The 20,363-nt window shown below is 36.6% G+C and overlaps 2 protein-coding genes across 4 annotated transcripts in view; one reads left to right on the forward strand and one right to left on the reverse strand.

Moving 5' to 3' along the window:
• The window catches only part of RABL3 (RAB, member of RAS oncogene family like 3), a 39,830-nt gene extending 24,899 nt beyond the window's left edge, over positions 1 to 14,931 (forward strand). Inside the window, exons 4-9 of one of the 3 annotated variants that reach the window (XM_077884603.1) lie at positions 1,249 to 1,363; positions 4,471 to 4,621; positions 8,518 to 8,589; positions 11,669 to 11,707; positions 12,254 to 12,359; positions 12,892 to 14,931. In XM_077884603.1, the coding sequence (XP_077740729.1) occupies positions 1,249 to 1,363; positions 4,471 to 4,621; positions 8,518 to 8,589; positions 11,669 to 11,707; positions 12,254 to 12,319 (443 nt within the window). In that variant the 3' untranslated portion in view covers positions 12,320 to 12,359; positions 12,892 to 14,931. Of the gene's footprint in view, positions 1 to 1,248; positions 1,364 to 4,470; positions 4,622 to 8,517; positions 8,590 to 11,668; positions 11,708 to 12,253 lie in introns of all 3 variants that reach the window. The other 2 variants (XM_077884605.1, XM_077884606.1) reach the window with 2 other exon arrangements.
• Positions 1 to 20,363, reverse strand: part of GTF2E1 (general transcription factor IIE subunit 1) — a 102,309-nt gene that overhangs the window by 81,091 nt on the left and 855 nt on the right. The window contains exons 2-3 of the mRNA XM_077884595.1: positions 11,571 to 11,826; positions 7,194 to 7,245 (exon numbers count right to left, since the gene is read on the reverse strand). The gene's annotated coding sequence lies outside the window, so the exon portion shown is untranslated. The remainder of the gene's footprint in view (positions 1 to 7,193; positions 7,246 to 11,570; positions 11,827 to 20,363) is intronic.

Here is a 20,363-nt window from a genome sequence, read left to right on the forward strand (position 1 = left end):
CCCAATAGTTCATTTTTGCTTTTGTTTCTTTTGCCTTCGTGGATGTATCTTGCAAGAAGTTACTATGGCCGAGTTCAAAAAGGGTGTTGCCTGTGTTCTTCTCTAGGATTTTGATGGAATCTTGTCTCACATTTAGATCTTTCATCCATTTTGAGTTTATCTTTGTGTATGGTGAAAGAGAGTGGTCTAGTTTCATTCTTCTGCATGTGGATGTCCAATTTTCCCAGCACCATTTGTTGAAGAGACTGTCTTTCTTCCAATGGATAGTCTTTCCTCCTTTATCAAATATTAGTTGCCCATAAAGTTCAGGGTCCACTTCTGGATTCTCTATTCTGTTCCACTGATCTATGTGTCTGTTTTTGTGCCAGTACCACACTGTCTTGATGACCACAGCTTTGTAGTACAACCTGAAATCTGGCATTGTGATGCCCCCAGATATGGTTTTCTTTTTTAAAATTCCCCTGGCTATTCGGGGTCTTTTCTGATTCCACACAAATCTTAAAATAATTTGTTCTAACTCTCTGAAGAAAGTCCATGGTATTTTGATAGGGATTGCATTAAACGTGTATATTGCCCTGGGTAACATTGACATTTTCACAATATTAATTCTGCCAATCCATGAGCATGGAATATTTTTCCATCTCTTTGTGTCTTCCTCAATTTCTTTCATTAATTCAAAGAACTAAAAAAAACTAGACTTTTGAGTTGATTAGGCTCAGGTGATTTATAGGAAAATATTTTGTCAGCTGAAAAATAGCAATTAAATCAAGATCTTTTTAGATTTAATAGTTTATTGAGTATAAATAATAGAGTGTGTGTAATATCTATGACAGTACTATGCACAGTGGAGAAACTGAACTTTTGTGGAAATATAATTTCTTATATACCTGAAGTACTTTCAATTCCTTTTATTGATGAGGTAGTTCTACAATTAGGACCAGACAGAGCAGTCACTCTTTAAGTGGTGAATGAGGGGAAAAAAGAAAAGACATTCTAAAAGCTTAATGACATTTTGTCAGCCCTTGTAGAATTAAAAAGTGTTATATAACTGACGGAAAAATTTGTCATTAATTATTCGTTGGAATTTGTATATGACATTTTAAATTAATTGTGTCTGAGTTTGTTAATCATACTGAAATGCTAGGTGTATTCAGCAGCCTAACTCATATACACTAAGCCTCCCTTTGCCAGTTGTGAAATGAAGAGGAATTGCTGCAGTACTGACATCATTTGCTTTGATTATTTTAGGTATTATTTTAGTACATGACTTAACAAATAAGAAGTCATCGCAAAACTTGTATCGTTGGTCATTGGAAGCTCTCAACAGGGATTTGGTGCCAACTGGAGTGTTGGTGACAAATGGGTAAGCCCAGATGACTTCACTTTTAGTGTGAAATGGTACAGCAACCATCGGAATATACCCTCCCGATTAACACTTCGCAAGATGTTTGATTTGCAAACTTTTTCTCCCAGTGTGCAGATCATCTTTTCATTCTCTTTAACAGTTGTCTCTCAAGCATTAGTTTCTTGTCACAATGCAGTCTGATTTCTCAGTTTTTTCCTTTATGTATTATTGTACTTTTGATATAACATCTGACAACTCTTTGCCTAATCTCAGATCATGTAGGTTTTCTCCTGTGTTTCTTTTAGAAATTTTGTTGTTGAAGGTTTATTTGTAGATCTGTGATCCATTTCAAGTTAGTTATATGCATGAAGTTTTGATTGGGGTTGACTTTTGTATATGAATGTCCAATTGTTCCAATACTGTTTGTTAAAAATATGATCCTTTCTCCATTGAATTGCTTTTACTCCTTTGCCAAAAAATCAGTTGACCATGTTTATATCGTTCTGTTTCAAGAGACTAAATTCTGTACAATTGATTATTGTAGCAGTATAGTAAGTATAGGCAGTATGGTTGCTTCGTTTTCAAATTTGTTTAGCTATTCTAGTTCATTTGCTTTTCCATATAAATTTGAAATCAACTTGTCTGTATTGACAAAAATTTGGCTTGGATTTTTATTGAATTGCATTAAGTCTGTAGATAAAATTGGGGAGAATTTTTGTTGCATCTTCCAATCCATGAACACAGTTTGACTCTCCATTTATTTTTGAAAGCAAATCCTAGATGTTGTATCATTTCATTTACATATATACTTCTGTGTTTAACTTTAAATGATAAGGACTTTTTAATATAACCAAAATATAGTTGTCACACTTAAAATTTAACAATAATTCTTTAATATTAAATATTATTTTAATTCCCTAAATGTCTCATAAATGTTGTTTATATACTATATAATACTATTACTATACTATAGTAATACTATATAGATAGTATTATATATATAAATATATACTATGCTGTATTATATATATACTATATATACTATACTATATAGATACTATATTGATAAGGTCTACTCATTGTATTTAGTTAATTAAGTTTTTTTTAATCTTACATTCCCCTTTCTTTTTTTCTTTTCCCTTTTACTCTCTGACAGTTTATTTGTGAAAGATGGCTTGCTTGTCCTGCAAGTTTCCTTCCCTGTAGTGAGTGTCTGCTTAATTTGTTTCTCTGAATCCTAAATCTTCCCTCAGAGGATAATTAAATTAAAAAAGAAGGTCTAAAACATGCAGGGCTTTTGGTTTTTTGTTCTTGCCAAAGTATTGTGTATATAATTACAACACCTGGTTGTCTGTCTCTTTGTGATGTTGTCATGTTACCAGCCTTATCCATCCATGATAAAATTCCCTATTAGTTTTTCATCTATTGGATTTTTAAAAAAAAGGATTTTGAGATCAAATTTCAAATTGGATATAAGATTAGTGAAAAAGTGAATAAAAAGGAAAGCTAAAAAGACAAGAGAACCAATTAAATATATATGGCAACATATATATGTTACATGTGTAATACATATATATGTTAATATGCAACATATATATTATATGCCATGTCTATACGTTATGTTACATATACAGTACATATAGTTGTTAATGTATGAGAGATTATGCAATACCAGTGACAGAGATATATGTCTATTAAAGATCATGGTTGATAAATATATACACAAATTTGTATGTAAGCCGGAGTTAGTGAGTGTAGGAAAAGGAAATATTCTTAAAGGGGACACTCTCAAAATTTTATTCTCTAATAAAGCAAATTTCAACTTTGGACCATGTCTCCTAATTGATATTGTCTCCTGTTGATATTGGTAAACAGAATCAGAGGCCTTGAACTCAAGCTATTATTGGCTTTGATGCAATAAGTATAATGATAATATTTTTAAGAAATGGAAGGTTTAAAAAAAATGGGGATGTTACATAGTTCAAAACACTTATGTTCCAAGGCCAAACAGTAGCTGAGGCTCTGTAAGATTGTTATGAAGGGCAAAAAGATTTGGTAATTTTGCACATACCCTCTTACACACCCCTAGTTTAGATTATTAAAAGAGAAAGAAAAATAATGTCAAAGGAAGAAGAAAAGCTATGCTTAACTGGGTTATATTGATTGTATCATGCAATATTGATTTACTGTCATAAGGTGTTTGCAGCCAGATTTTACTGACTGTTGTAAATTGAGCTTATAACATGTCAGAAATCCAAATCTGTTTTATTTCTCATACATGAATAGAATTTAAGTTAAATGGTCAACATTGGGCTCTAAATTCCTTTCAGTAGTAGAAGGAATACTACTCTGTCCTTTTGGTAAAACTAGGGAGGGGGAGGAGGATTGTAATAGCCACTGACCCAAGGCCCCTAACCCTAAGTGATTCATATCGCCGCTCTCTTCCATGGCTCTAAAAAAATTATTTGGTGCTTAATTCTTTTCTTTTACTCTTCATTTTGCATTTCAGCTGCTTCTTTTCCTTTCCATGTTTTGAATCTACCTTTCCCTGGGCCATAGCATCATCTGTGGTCGATTTTTCTGGCCATCAGCATCCTTATTTCTCAATTTCATAAAATGATACATTTCTCTTTACTGTTTGTAGACAGAAATGTGTATGGTGGTAGGTATAGAATTTATGCATACCCCTGACGTTTGCCATTTTTCCCTCTGACCAAAGGTTTGAATATCATCCTAGATTCCTGTTTTCACTCCACTGAAGTTTGAATCCACTCTCTGTATCTACCTAGAAAAATTCTTGAGTTGTTAGCCTTAGAAGACAGAGCTTTGGGAGAAGTCAAGTCAGCCTGCTTTCATATGCCTGGTGGGCATTCAGTTAGTCTATAGAGAGTCAAGAAAATAAAATTTGAGTAGTTAGATGAATAGCTGCAAACTCTGTAGATGGTGAGGATGGGTTGATAAATAAGTAGATGGAAGAAATTGGGACAAAATAGGTTTATAGGTAGGGGCCGAGCAAGAGTCGGTAAAATATCAGTAAAATAGTATAAGCTTACTTGCATTTAAACATTAGACATCTATATCAGAAAGGTAAATTCTATTCACCTCTTCATTATTACTTATCACAGGGATTATGACCGGGAACAGTTTGCTGATAACCAAATCCCACTGTTGGTAATAGGGACTAAACTGGATCAGATTCATGAAACCAAGCGCCATGAAGTTTTAACTAGAACTGCTTTCCTGGCTGAGGATTTCAATGCAGAAGAAATTAATTTGGTATGTATTTTCACTAATGCATATTTCTGTTATCATTAGTTAAAGACTTAACAAGTCATAAATTCTCACAAAAGAAGCTTTATACTAAAATCAGGCATTTGGGTTCGGGTCCAAAATGTAGTGAAGATTGGAACCAACATAGACTGTCAGAGGAGGACAGGCAGTTCAACTTCCTAATATGCTGATCTGTTAGAATGTTCAAACTTTGTTCTATGAATAATATAAACATGGGCTTTTTCTTGAAGATATTTTAAGATCACACCAAAATCAAAATAATTAAAGTAACAAAGAAGGGTCACTGACTCCTTGATTATTCTTGCTTTAGAAAAGCTTCTTAAACTACAGAATTTAACTTAAAGAGCAAATAAATAGATAAATGAGAAAACTACAGAGTGTAAACTAGGAGTGCTTCACGAGCAGTAGACAAACTTGTATGTATATAGAGCATTGAGTTTCTTCCTGAGATACATAGCTCAATTAGAACTGGATGCTAAAAAGGATAAGAAAAGTTCTCACGTAAGCTAGATAGATTTGCCTAGAGAAGGATCTTGGCCAGTGCTTCAGTCACGGTTTATGTGTCATTATTCACAGGTAGGATTTCTGTAACATATTCAGTGCCCTGGCAATTCCAGGTGGAATTGGTAGTGGTGGTGGTAGTGGTGGTTTAATAATACTAATGACTATAATTTACTGACCACTTACTATGTGCCACACCCTGTTCTACTGCTTTATGTACATTATCTCACATGTTTGTCGTCATATCAACACTATAAGGTAGGTACTGTATTTCCATTTTAAAGATGATTAGAACCAAAGAGAGGTAACTAGACCTAGTCAGGCACTCTGACTCCAGGGCCAATGCTCTACAATTAAGTCTATTTTCCACTTAATTATTCTCCAGCTAACATTTAGAACCTTAGAGCTGAAAGAACTCTTAGAAATCATCTAGATCACCAATTAATACCCAAAATTGCCTGTAAACTCATGTTATCAATGTAGCTGTGAAAAAATTTGAATAAGTGTTCCACAGCTGGAACTTTTTATTCATAAGATCTGACAGGAGGACCAAGACTCCGTAATTTTAATTAATGACTCAGGTAATTCTGATGCCCTTACTCTGTGAATAAACATTTGTGAACACTGGTTGGTTCAAACCAACCTCTATCCCATAACTGAATCAACTTCTGCCTGCCATTCCATTGTTTTTTACATTCTGCTTTGCAGTGGGTGGGTGCCTTATTTTTCTCACCTGCCACCATGGAATCTTCGGTGTAAATGTCCCAGCTAGTTACACTGGACCATGGTATTCCAGAGGACTCCTGTTACATAGAGTATATAATAATATCCTTGTTGAAGAAGTGCTGAAGTTCCTTTGTTTGAACATTATTTCCCATGGAAATTACCATTGAATATACTTAATTTGTTCCAGTAATTACTTTCAGTGTATTTTGGAATGTATCTCTTTGTAGTGCCTGTGGGTTTCTGTGACACTACCCTGATATGTATTTTTCCTATTTTTCTTGCAAAGGCAGGGCCGTCTCTTAATTGTTAATAAGATATAAAGGTACTCAAATGATGGTACTTTGACACACATGGTTTCCATAGAGTTCACACACAACATACTTTTGGCCTTTATCAGTGTACAGCTTCAAGAACACAGCAGAAATAAGAGGGTTCTGAGGATGCAGAAGAAGGAAAAATGAGGAGGAAAATTTGATACAAGCTTCACAAAAAGACAGCAGTCAGAAAGACTTAGCAAGTAAATATAAAGCCTCAGGTAAAAATGTAAGGTGACATATTAGCACTAGCATCTTCGGTTACTGTATGAATTTACTTAAAACTATATATTAGAAAAAAGGAAGACTTGAATGTATATATCAGAGATGAACTCAAAGTTACCATCTCGTGCCTGAAAAACAAATTGGTTTAAATTATAAATAGGGAGACAATTGCTTTTTTTTTTTTTTTTTAAGTCCTATTAGGCTTATTGTGTCTAGGACAAATTTTTCTTTTTACTTCAAAATGATTATATTGAAGCATCTTCCCTACTTAATATTCCTTTCTCAAGCTTAGCTAAGCTATTTAAAGCTATTAATCTTCAATCTTTGCCCTCAGCCATGATCAGTGGCAGATGGCTCTTTAAACTCTAAAATTCTCATCCTAAAATCATAGGGTTTCTATAGCCTACTCAACCTATAACTGGGAGCCCTTAGAATTAAGTTTCAGGAGGTTCTGCTTGTTTGCTGTTTGATTTAGTTTTCATATTTAGCACTATAGCTCGATTTGGAATCATCTCTGAAGTCTTTTGACACCATGGTGACTATGTAATCAATATCCATTTTGTAAAACACGTCCAGCACGAGTCTACCTCAGGTTTCTCTTATGTGCCCCAGCTGCCATATGAATGTGTTCAGACATTATTTCAAGTACAGCAGTTTATACTGTGATGTTTCAGTTTTTTTGATCCATACATGGAATTAACTTTTATTGTGTTAGGTGCTTTTGTACCTGAAAATTCAATCTGGTAGCATTTTCTTAGAATGAAAAGAAAAGGGAACTAATATTTCAGTACCTGCTATGTATGTGCATTATCTTCTTTATCTTCTTTAATTTTCACAAAAATCCTGTGGAAAAAGTATTATGTTATCCTTATTTCACAAATGAGCAAGCTCAAATTTAAAGGCAGAGTAACCTAACCAATGTCACACAATCTAGAGATGTTGGGACTGATACTCAGATTCAAAACTTGGTGGCTTCAAAGACCTAATTTTTCTAGTACTCTGTGATTTTTGAAAAATTTCTCATAGTCTTCTTTTTGGGTGATTTTGGAAAATTTATTCTAGTTTCCAGCCAAAATTAAAAATGTGAGCCTCGAAATGTTATATGTAGATAAAATAGGTAATTATTACAAAATTTACCGGAAAGGACTCGTGTCTTAGAGATTACAAAACAGAATAAATGCAACAACAGTGATTTCAGTAATTGCCCAAGGGACACAGACCATCTACAACTGGAAGACAAATACCATCTTTGTAATGGAGCCTACACAATATCCTCATAGTTTGGTCTTAGGTGGCATTTGTGGTAAAATTCAAAGTGCTCTGTCTCTGGAAATAGATAATTATTACAAGCAAAAGCTACTTAACATTAGAATTCCAGGAAAAGGATAATAAACCTTTTAAGATCTTTACTGATCATTGTAATTTACTAGTTATCTCGTAATGTTCATCTCTTCTGGGCCCCATTTTTTTTCCTATTTTTCAAAATCCTATTTAATAGTAATGCATCTATTAATTATTAATACTTAATGATATTTAATAATAATAAACTTACTCTTTATTGTTTATTATTATCAAAAATGTATCTATTATTACCTTTATGGCCTACCAGGTGGTATAGTACTTTGCAATTCGATGAGTGAGAAATACCTGGCAGCAGTTGTGTGTGTTCTTTGCTCTAACTCCTTATTTCCATGATTCCTGCTGTTCATATGAACTGCACAGTACTTAGATGGTGCTGGTTAATAACTAGTACTAAAAAGGGAAGTATTAACAGTTTTTAATGGCTGTTTCTGTTTTTAGGGTAGGTCACTTGATTAGTGTCTTAGTTTTGTTATTAGTAAAATTAGCAATCCTGTCTTCCTTTATGAATTATTTGATGATGAATACATTGGTTCAATGTCCTCTAAAATTCAATAAATAGCCAAAAGTGGCCCTATCTTCCTTTAGCACTTTCCTCTTTGCTTTGTGCATCCTAATTTGAAAATTACTTAAATATTTTAGAAGAGTATTATGCCTAACATTTGATTATAGAAATGTGCAACAGGAAAAGTAATGACTAACAAAGAGCTTATGTTTCTTAACTTTTAATCATGCATCTTATGCTTTATCTTCTAGGATTGCACAAATCCACGGTACTTAGCTGCAGGTTCTTCCAATGCTGTCAAGCTCAGTAGGTTTTTTGATAAGGTAATAGCTTCAATTAAGTTATTTTTAAACTTAATTTATATAGTATGAGAGTTAAATTCTTTGTAGAATGCTTTGTCCTTTTATTCCTTCGTCCTGAACTTGATAGCCTGAATACTTGTTTTGATCTCTCTTATCTGTTGGTATAATTGCTCAAGGCTTGCTGACGTATTTATTTTATCACCAGTGTTCTCTAAGCAAAGGATGAAAGCTACTGGATTTAAGTGAGTTATTTTAAAAGATACCTAATTTCCCTCCTTAAAACAAATTATGTTTTTCTCTTTTCCAGCTCTTTCTCTACTTATTCACATCTTCTCCACCCCCACAAAAGGCACTGAACCCAGGAGATTCTGCTTAAAGCTCTGAGTTCTTTTTGCTCTCCCAGCTATCATAGTTGTTCTCCACATAAATGTCACCTGTACTTTTAAGGTTATGTCATCTCCTTGATTCCCTCATTTTCCCTCTCAGAACACTTGCATTCCAAATATTGACTCTTGCTAGCATCATCTTATGTCCTGAACTGGAATGGAAGTATAGAATGACTCAGCATACTGGTAATTTAGGGCACTGTTTGTCTTTCCTTCACAAGGCCATGTGGCTGCATCATACACAGTATTGACCAAGTCTAAAGTGTTTGCCTAATGTTGGATTTATGTAGTAAAGTAAAAGAGAGTATATTTCTGTCTGTATTACTGAAAAAGACCAATTTCTGTATTACATTTCCTTTAAGGGTACAAGAAAAACAGTGCCCTCCTCATAGCTCTTTATGATAATCATTTTTCTTTTACCCACTTAGGGATCTAATATTTGGCCCTTTTGCCCATAATGTCATAAGATAAGCCCCACAGCCCTCCCTGTTTAATAGTAGACCCCTGGGAAATGTTTGCTTCAACTCAGAACTTCCCAACCAGAGTGTGGCAGATAGAGTACAGGTGTGCCAAGATAGCAAGTCCCTCATTTCGAGTAGCAAGGGTTCCCCAGGCTGAGTGATCAGTAACCCCCTTCATTTGGCCCAACATGCTGTGCAAATATTAGCATTTCCTAAATGCACCATGACATGAAGAATGTTGCAAAGCAGTGCAAGGGACTGGATCTTCTTTCCATGCTATTTTCAAACTTCAAACATAAGAACTTCCATTTAGTTTAGATCCAGGGCCCCCATCTGATACTCTCTTCTGTTGCCTGAGAGCAACAGCTTATAAATCTTTGTCTAACACAGGAAGATCCTACAATATATTGCTTAAACTTGTTAATAATTTATTAATTTGGAAATTGTTGAAAGGAATAAAAAGGTACAGACTTTGAGTTATAAAATGTGTAAGTCACAGGGATGAAAAGTACAGCACAGAGAAGATGGTAATACCGTAATAGCTTTATATGGTACAGATGGTAACTACACTTACTGTAGTGAGGTTTTGTCATGTAAATAATTGTCAAATTACTATGTTGTAATAACCGGAAACTAATAGAATACTGTATGTCAACTATACTTCAACAAAAAATAATTTTTAAAAAATGTAGTAAGTTAGATCCTAGAGAAACAATGGGTTATGGACTAGTGTGACCTGAGTTGTCAGGGAAGACTTGATTCAAAAGAAATCAGAGCAAGCTTGGTTAGTTCCAAGAAGAGAGCAAGATTTGGTAAGAGAAAGATACTGCAAGTTGAGAGTAAGGACTTAAGAGTAAAAGCGAAAAGGTAGCTTCTCTCTTCATTACCTGAATCACAGTGAAACGTATGTGGATTAGGAGGGTGGCCAGACTTCCAGACTAATATGGTTGCCTGAAACCACAGTAGCCAGCAACTAAATTTTGCCCATTTTCTATCAGATCTTCCAGAATTTGGTATAAAGATTTCTTTTCCAAGAGGGAATCTAGCTCCTCCTCCAGACTCCCTTAAGTAGTAATTCCTCCCCACTTTAGAATGATAGAATTTTCCTGACCTGCTATGGAGGGAAAGAAGGTCACCCTCTTTTTTGTGTGTGGGATTGAGTATTTTGAGATATATACTGATCACAAATCAACTTTTCCACCTTTGGGCCCAGTGAATGCAACCTTACCCTGGGTCACCTGTGGCTAAAAGTAACCCAGCCATAGTCTGAAAGATAGAAAGAATCTAGATAATTTGGCCATCAAGCCAGTGAAAGCAGGGTGGCACAACCCTGGAAGAAGATACCATGCTCTTATTCAGGGAAATTCTTAGCTTCATAATTCTGGATTCCAGCATCTTAAAGTTAATCTGCAGCTAATATGTATTCTTATCTGATTGGCTTTTCTTAATCACAACAGCTCTGTGTAAAGAAAATCATACTGCCTCTGTAAGCATTACAGTTTCTCAAGTGTTAGAACAAAATTCATTATTTTTTAAACATTTATTTATTTATTTGAGAGAGAGAGCACAGCTATCATCTGAAAACATAGTGCTCTTAAACTCATTATATTAGGGCCTATATTTTAAGACGTTTTCTTCAGCAATAGTGATGGATTTGTGCAGATACATCCACTGCTTTACCTCGTTTCTCCTGTTGACCAAATACAGACAGTTCTAAAACTACTGAATTAAGGATACAGATTCAGTCCATGGAAGGAAGTTCATTGAATGCTTTTGACCTACCAAATTTATCACTGTGTTTACTCCAGGGGACATGGCAGTTGACTACATTACACATTCCTCTGTAAGGAATAGCTGTACTATTGTAGTAACGGTAAAAGTGCTCTGCTTTTCTTATGGATTCTATTTTGTATCTTTGGACTGACTAGTAGGAAATTTTGAGCAAGATTTGCTTCTGTACACTGGAAACTGCATGGATTATTATGTCATTCTCTGGTTATTTAGTCATTTTTGTGCATTCATTTATTTTTTTGATCTATTATTAATGGTTTGGGGAATAAGGCAAGCTTTTATGGAAATACGCCCACACTCCTGATCTTAGCACTAGATTTAACTCATTGTACTGGATGTCCATAACTATTGAAAAGACTCTTACCTTAGATATGCCTTTTAGTCCCGTTAGTGGCAACTGCAGTGTACCACTTTTCCAGGGATGTTTGCTAAGCCCTTAAAATCTTTATTTGTTTCTCACAGGTCATAGAGAAGAGATACTTTCTAAGAGAAGGCAATCAGGTCTGTATTCTTGATAAAGTGGGTTCTAAATTTGGATAGGTGATTTCAAAATTTACTTTCAGAAGTGGTTAAAAAAAAAGTAAAATCTTTTGTAGGCACAAGCCTTTTCTTCTGTCCTGCTAAACACAAAAGAAAAAAAAAATCAGATCAAGGGAAAATAGGGTTCAAAGAAACAAAAAGAATGCTGGGACAAGGTTATATTATAAACTAATAGAAGAAAATCATTTGCTTAAGACTCTATAGGTATCTATCCAGAACCTGTCACAATGCAGGCAATTCATATAAAAGTGCAATTGATATATGTTATGAGAGTCACCTTCATCTTCCCTGATTTAGATGACACTATCACCAATTTGTTGGCAAATATTTTCCATTTTGATAGAATTTATTTTATTATTTAATCTAAGTAAAACCTCAGAGAGATGGTTCTTTGAGGAACAACAGGCCAACATACAGAAACAGAAAAGAAGGGAACAAATTGAAAAGGCTATTAGTATTTGAACTCTGCATGCTAAGACGTAACATGATTATCTTTCTTGCCTACAGATTCCAGGCTTTCCAGATCGGAAAAGGTTTGGGGGAGGAACATTAAAGAGCCTTCATTATGACTGAATTACACTCATCCTCTGGAAGAGTGAGCAAGCAGTGGCAGGTTTGCACAGCTTCCTTCTTGCTGTGTTGATTATTAATGTTTCAGCCTTTTCACAGAACCATCTTAAAATGCCGCCCTTCAGCCTCACCCTTTAATGGAAAGCTGAAAGGAAGTGACCGTGTGGGAGGTCCAAACTCTGTCCCCATCATCTCTGTTCCTCACCTTTCTGTCCCCATTTATAGATTATGTCAAAGCCTCATGGAAATATGAGATGTTGTCAAAATGATGCAGGAAATGAGCAGTGACAGAGTGCTGCAGAGAAAATTTACTCTTTCCAGAACTGGAAGGTTTTTATGGGTCTGTAATTTTCCCACACTCCTTGCTGAAGGCCTAATTAAGTACTTCAGAAATGTAGCTCTGTTGTTTTACCTTTTGAGGGGAAAGGTTATGTTACCCTGGATCGTGCACCCCAAACAGCCTCTCTCATTTTCAAAGAAGCAAAATTGTGTTATTTAATTGCGTCCACTTTCATCACACACAAGGATGCCTAATAATAGCAGCCCTCATCTCCCTCTCTCTTCTCCTTTGCAAGTCGTTCAGTGGCTAGAAGAGGCGGACTCAGAGCTGGAGTTAAATATAAATAGATTAATAATACATAGAGAACAGCAGTACCGGAAAAGAAGAGTTCTCCGAGAAATGGACACCTCCCTAAATCCTTCACTCTAGCTTCCAGTTGTCTGCACTGTCTTACAGATTTCTATTTGGAAAGAGGTAGGGTGAGATCTCAGACCTGCATGAGGGCAGCAAGAGAGATTTACAGCCTCTTCAGTTTCCATGCTTTTAAAGGAAAAGTCAACTCCTAAAATGTCTCTTAAGTGCAGTTGGTAAACTAAGAATATTATTCTCTGTGTCAACAATGTATTTATGGGGAGAAGTAAAAATAAGTTCCACAGCAACACATTTACATGAATTATGGACTAGGATTCTTAGATTTCATAATCCAACGTCTTTTGGGTGGTGTATGTGTGTATGTATGCATAATTATTCATCGTTTCTTTTTTTACCCATCTTTTCTGCTTGTTTAATTCTCTATGCCCTGGTTCTTCTTTAATATATAGACCTGGTTTCCAAAAACTGCAATTTGCTGCTTTATTTAACACCCATTTTTGCTCTCTGGCTCTGCAGCAGGTCTTTGCACTCCTGATTTTGTTCCATATTAAAAAAATAATAATAATCACACAATTTCAGCTTCTCATTTTAAAACTAGGCAAAAAACCCACTAAATTCATTTCTATTCCATTTTAATTACATTTCAGAAATACTTTGGAAATCAAGGTATGCTAAAAGAGGATCTTAAAATAAAAATGTTAGCCAGTGCTTTTAGAAAGGCAGTTGTAGGAATTTGGCAAAGGATTTTTAAGGCACTTTTCATCAACCAGAATATTCTTTCTCTGCATCCTTGCCACTAGACTTAACCCTGATTTCTTTTTTGATACAAAGGAGAGCTATGCAAATCAGGCTCTGTATGTGTAGTTTGGCACAGCCTGTTGTGACAGAGGCCATGCAGGTAGGCAGCAGAAACCAAATTCATACACAAAGACTTGACCCAACTAAAGTTCTTTGTGTTCTGTTTTAAAAAAATTAATTAAAAGAAAATTATACTTACAAAAAAAAATACAACTCCAAAGCAAAAATCAATATATAGCCCTTTCCTTCCTCCCCCCTTTCTTCCTCTTTCTTGCCCTTAATTTAAAAATCTATCTCAATTTATTTTCTCCCTTATTAAAAAAAAAAAGTAACCCATCACTGATTGCTTCAGGGTCAGCCTTGAAATCTTAACAGTACTCCACAACTCCCATTTCTTCTTGCTGTCAGACTTGACTCCCCGGATTATAGTTTTCTGAGAAAAAAAAAAGTTTTTATTTAATCTATGGTGAATTTATTGCAAGTATTAGTATCAGCAAGACCAGGCTCTTTGCCAAAATGAATGTTATTAGCCAAAGTTCTTCAAAAAGAATGTTTTGAAGCATAATTTTTGCTAAGATTTCCTGAGATGTGCTCATCAAAATTGCTTTTGATAATCAACAAATGTAAATACCAAAATACTTCCTGAGAAGTATTAATTAAATCTTTAATTTTCTTGATGGAACAAGTGGCTAGCAATAGAGAAAGATTTTTTTTTTCCTGTTGTGATTTAGATGTCTAACCAATGTTATTTTTTGTGGAGGCAACCAGACGTGAAGGCATATATGGTCATTCATCTGTCCCTCAGGTGACAGGGCCTCTCATTGGAAACCAACTAAAGATTTGGGTTGTCCTCTCCACTCTGTGCTCTGAAAAGAATTGCTGCTCCCAAAGGGATTGATCCATATCAGCTTTATCTCGGGTTCTCAGAAGTCCCTAAACTTGAGGCATCCATGGCGGATTCCAAGTGCCTTAACACTGCTGTTTTTCTGTCCATTCTGAAAATGGACTATGTGGAACGGATGTACTGGACCATCAGACTGAGATGAAGAACCCCTAATTGCTGCCATGACCAAGCTTGAGTGTCTGTTTTCAATAGTGTATGCTGTAGCACCCAGCCCAGAGAGGACCTTGTATGGGTTTTTAATAAATGTTGGTTTAATTGAAATTTTTAAAGCATGTGTACCATCTATTTTAAGAAGTTTGAAGGTCTAGCAGGATATCTGCATTGATTTAATATTTGTTAAAATTCAAAGGAGGTTACTGTTTGGGGGAAGGAGGAGAAGGAAATAAAAAATTCATTCCTCTGTAGTCCCCAGACTGAGGTAAATCGCTGTGGTAGGAAAGGAAAGAAAGGTTCCAGATGATCCAGCCCTGAAAGAATCCTGAGCCTCCAAAATAGTCCCTGGTATGTTTGTCTGAAGCAAACTTGGAGCCTACCAGAGCTGCTCCATAGAGTATGACAGGGGTCTGACTTTCATTATTATTAGCACCTCCATTGAAGGACTCAGTGGCTTTTAAGTTCAAATGTGCATAAAAATCCTCTGAAGTATTTAAAATGTAAATCTTGGAATTTCATCTGCCCCCTCTTGCCCAATTCTGTATATATGGTATAGGGGAGGATTTTGTATTTTTTAAAAGGCAAACCAGATGATTCTGATGCAAATAGTCCAGGATCTATGCTTTGGTAAAAATAATACATATCACAAAGCAGAGAATACAAAGAATGTAGACTCTACTTAATGGCACCTTTACATCAGAATTCACCCTCACCTTAATGAATAAGCCATTCATTCCTCTCAAGGTTATACGTGCCACAGCAATCATGAAATGATTGTCACATCCTCTATTGGCAAAACAGGAAATGGTTGTTTGTGACGTACTACTACCTTTTTTATTACTATGTTCCAGGTGTATCTATTTCTATTAAGATGTCTTGCCATCTTAGGTGTGCACAGTCCTCTCTTGTACCACATTTGTTTTCTCAGCTGGCTAATCATTAAGCTTTACCAAGGTAATCAGTAAGAACTGGTGAAAGACAGAATCCCTGAACTCCCAACAAAGTTGTAAAACCTGGCTCAGTCTCGGCAAGTACATCTTTCAGTTCCATCTGTTTCTTGGAGACCCTCTAAAACTCCTCGAAGTCCATCCTGGAGTGATTGCTCTGCGTCACATTGCTTCACCATTACCCTGTAACAATCCCTACTTCCCGGGACGTAATGTTTTCCAGTTTGCTGGTGTGGATCAGTGGTCATCCAACGGGGATGGGTACAAGTATCCCCTCCAAGAGGTACATGGGCACAAAGAGTTTTAGGGAAATCATTTTACAGGTCATCAATCTGCATACGTATGTTAAAATCGATCAGCTTATGAATGCAACTCAATGCCAATTACTTCCCACCTGTGCATGCTTTCACACTCTTTTTCTGGGGCAGCCCCGGTGGCACAGTGGTTTGGCGCCGCCTGCAGCCTGGGGTGTGATCCTGGAGACCCGGGATCCAGTCCCACATTGGGCTCCCTGCATGGAGCCTGCTTCTCTCTCTGCCTGTGTCTCTGCCTCTCTCTCTCTCTCTCTCTCTCTCTGTGTCTATGAATAAATAAATAAAATCTTTTTTAAAAAAATCTTTTTCCCACAACAGAAATGGAACCTCTTAACATAGGAATATGTTATATTGCCCCAGGGTGTAAATGTCTTAGGATGCCAACAAAAAGACAATTCTCAATATTAGCTTTATTTAAGGATTCTGTTCTACTCACATAATTATTTTTTTAAAAAAATCAGACTTCTCAAGGAAGAATTCCTGAGAACAAAGCAAAGAGAGTTTTGGTAGGAAATATCCAAGGCTGTGGCACATTCTTTCACAGCAAGGCTTCTTGCTTGGTCTATTCAAATATCAAAATAACATTTTTTAAAAGATTTATTTATTTATTTATTCATGAGAGAGAGAGAGGCAGAGACACAGGAGGAGGGAGAAGCAGGCTCCATTCCGGGAGCCCAACGCGGGACTCCATCCCGGGACTCCAGGATTGCGCCCTGGGCCAAAGGCAGGCGCTAAACCACTGAGCCACCCAGGGATCCCCTCAAAATAACATTTTTGTGAAAAATAATTATACAGGCAAAGGGGAATAAAATTTACATCTATTTTTTCAGTTCTTTCTGAGTAAATTAATTAGAAAAAGCACATCTAAGTGAAAGTAACATTTAATTAAAGTCAATGATTCCAGGCATCCCTGGGTGGCTCAGCGGTTTAGTGCCTGCCTTTGGCCCAGGGCATGATCCTGGGGTCCCAGGATCCAGTCCCACATCAGGCTCCCTGCATGGAGCCTGCTTCTCCCTCTGCCTGTGTCTCTGCCTCCCTCTCTCTGTGTGTCTCTCATGAATAAATGAATAAAATCTTTAAAAAAAAAAAAAAAAGTCAATGATTCCAGTAGCTGAATAACCAAGCCTTTTCCAATCAGGTTTCCTATTATTTCCTTGCAACCAAATTAAATAAGAACCTAACTGAGTTGTTGATAGGTCATTAAAAATGATGTTTAATGATAGATCCCTGATTTTTGATATTTAATTCAGAAAGAGAAGTGATATTGTAACAATTCCTTCCATTCTTACCTACTTATTTATGACAAATCTTCTTAACACATCTGTGAAACCAAAAAAATAAGATTAAATGATGCTGACTCCTATCTTCTTCCAGAAATAAGAATTATAAATAAAAATTATTAATTCATGGGTATATGAATGAATGAGGGGAGGCATCCACCTTATTAAAAGAAGCATTTCCAAAAAAATTTACCTTTTATATTTATTATTTATCAAAATATGTAATATGTATGGGTTACTGTCCTAGAGAAGAATCTTCCAGTCTCCTGGCTGGAGAGTAAAATACTTTCTGATAGCATTCTCTGGCAGTTTAGTGGAAGGAGGCTGGAGGCTTCATAATCACTTATTACACTGGGTTTTGGACTTAGGCTCCACTTCCTGGTGTTTGTGAGTCTGGAACTTCGCTGAATTTTCTTCTGGAGCTTCTGTTAAGAGTAAACCTAATTTGTACTAGAATCTTAGAGAAGCAGACACCTAATGTCTGCAGTTCCTGGTCCTTTTCAAGTTCCCTACCTCATGTGTTCCCTTTATCAATTCACTGAATCTGTTCTCTCTGCCTGGTTTTTAGCATCTTTGTTCTTGTTGCTCACAACTTGGATACTGTTGACTCTGGTTCAGTTGGTTCAGTATATGTTCACCTTGTCCCTACACAACCTGCTCTCTCCGCTGGATGTCCTTTTGAATGCTAAAAAACCACCCTGGCCAAAAGGCACGCCTCCCCCTGTTTCAGATGTCTACCAAAACTCTCCCTTTCCCAGTCTTCCCTCATAGACCCCTCCGTCCTGCCCTAAACACATTTCTTTAAATACACTGCCCTTCCTCTTCTCTGCACACACTCTTTCCTCTGCTCAATGCCCTATCCAACTCATTCTATGCAACTTGGCTCAGGTATCAATCTCCTTTGGGAAGGCTTCCCCGCCGTCCTATTCAGGAGGAGGTGCCCCTCAATACCTCCCATAGCACCCGGGCCCTTCCCTGTCACAGCAAGTATGGTTCTCTGTTGTAATGGCCTGTTTATTTCAGTCTTCTTAGGTATGCTTCTCTAGTAGAGAACAGAACTGAGTCATCTTTGTGCCCCGTGCATCTCACAGGATCTGGCACATAGCAGGTCCTCGAAAATTGTAAAATAAAGCAATGAGCATGTGATTACATTAATCGAAATGGGAAACCATAGACATAGAATGAGATAGTTCCTGAGTTTTGTTTATTCTTATAACCCTCAATAGTATGTGGCACATAGTAGTTACACAAAGCAAATACTTGTTTTATTGCATCACAATTATAAACAAAAAGGAAATACAGTTAGGCCAGCAAATATTTTCAAGCCCCTCAAAGTAATTTTCATCCAGTCAGGGATCTGTGACCACTTTCTTACTCTTTTGGAAATCTCCCACACCTCAGGAAAGAGCTTAAACCTGCTTTCCCAACTTCTTAAATCTGCCTTTCCAACTGATTCAGTGGAAAGAGCATAGGAAGTTTACAGAAAAATAAAGAAGTAAAGCTTTTCTCTTATCTTTTATTGATTCCCATTCATGTTTTTCCCCTAACCACCAAAACTAATCTCCAGGATTAATAGATTTAAGATCCAAAGTACTCAAACTCAAATGTAAGAAATATTTTTTCTTGAATTCATTTTTTGATTTTGAGTCTGCATACTACAGTAATAGCAAAAACTTAGCTTCAGTAAAATTGGGGCCACCCCCAACACATACCACTTCCTTCCAGGTGTGTATATAAATTCCAGGGAAGCTTGCATAATACCACAAAGTCATCTGTCTATGCTGACATATGCTGAGATGTCCTAAATTGCCTGGAACCCAGGCATCAAGCCGCACAGTTTGTTACCAACCTGTCATTTGTTGCTTCAGTCTGGCCCTCTCCCTGCTAACACCTCATACACAGGCAAATCATTCTGCTGCTACTGCAGTATGCTGGAGCCTGGGGACCTCTAAAAGTAACCTTAGACCCATGTATATGGAGCAGAGGGTCTAAACTGGCAGCCCATAATCTTTTCAAACCTGCATGCATGTCTTTGACATCACTGTATCCATTATCTCTCACCACTTAACAAACCACCCCAAAACTTAATAGCATAAAATACACCATTGTTTGCTTACAATTCTATGAGACAGCAATTTGGACTAGGCCTTGCGGTGGTTCTGCTGTTTTCACCTGAGATCATTCACATGTCTGCCGTTATCTTGCAGCCAGATTGCCTCATTCACATGTCTGGCAGTTAGTGCTGGACTATCTTGCCTTAACCTCTCCTTTCAAGGGGTTTCTCATTCTCAAGAAGACTAGCTCAGCTTCTCTGTGTGGTAATCTCAAGTGGAGAGAAATGGACAAATCCTAAGGCACAAGCACTTTTCAAGCCCCTACATGTGTTGTGTTTGCTCTTAACCAAAACAAGATTCAAGGAGGGTATGAGAAAGACTACATCTCTTACTGGGAAGAGCAGCAAAATCAACATTACAAAAGAGCATGCATACAAAGATGGGAGATAATTTTTGCAACCTACCACAATGGATTTATCCATTCATTTATTCGTTTGTTTTAGTTGCCAATGTTTAAAAATTAGAGCTTCATATAGAAGTCTTATCTTGAAATATGACCTAGCCTATCTACATTTCCTGCCTGGTCTATTGCACTTGTGTCTGTGATAATAAAGCCTAGATTACAAGATTGTTTTTGTGAAATTAAATGAGATAATGTCTGTGGGAAAATCTCGAACAAACAGGTACTTGATAATATGGTTTCTTTCTTTCTGAATACAATTAGCTAAGAAGTGGATATCTGACTATGGCTAAGGAGAATAGCCAAGATGAAGGGCAAGGGAGTCATAGAAAAGGTGGCCAGGGGCAGCCCTGGTGGCGCAGTGGTTTGGAGCCGCCTGCAGCCTGGGGTGTGATCCTGGAGACCCGGGATCGAGTTCCGTGTCAGGCTCCCTGCATGGAGCCTGCTTCTCCCTCTGCCTGTGTCTCTGCCTCTCTTTGTGTCTA

Source organism: Canis aureus, chromosome 35, assembly GCF_053574225.1.
Source record: "Canis aureus isolate CA01 chromosome 35, VMU_Caureus_v.1.0, whole genome shotgun sequence".
NCBI lineage: Eukaryota > Metazoa > Chordata > Mammalia > Carnivora > Canidae > Canis > Canis aureus.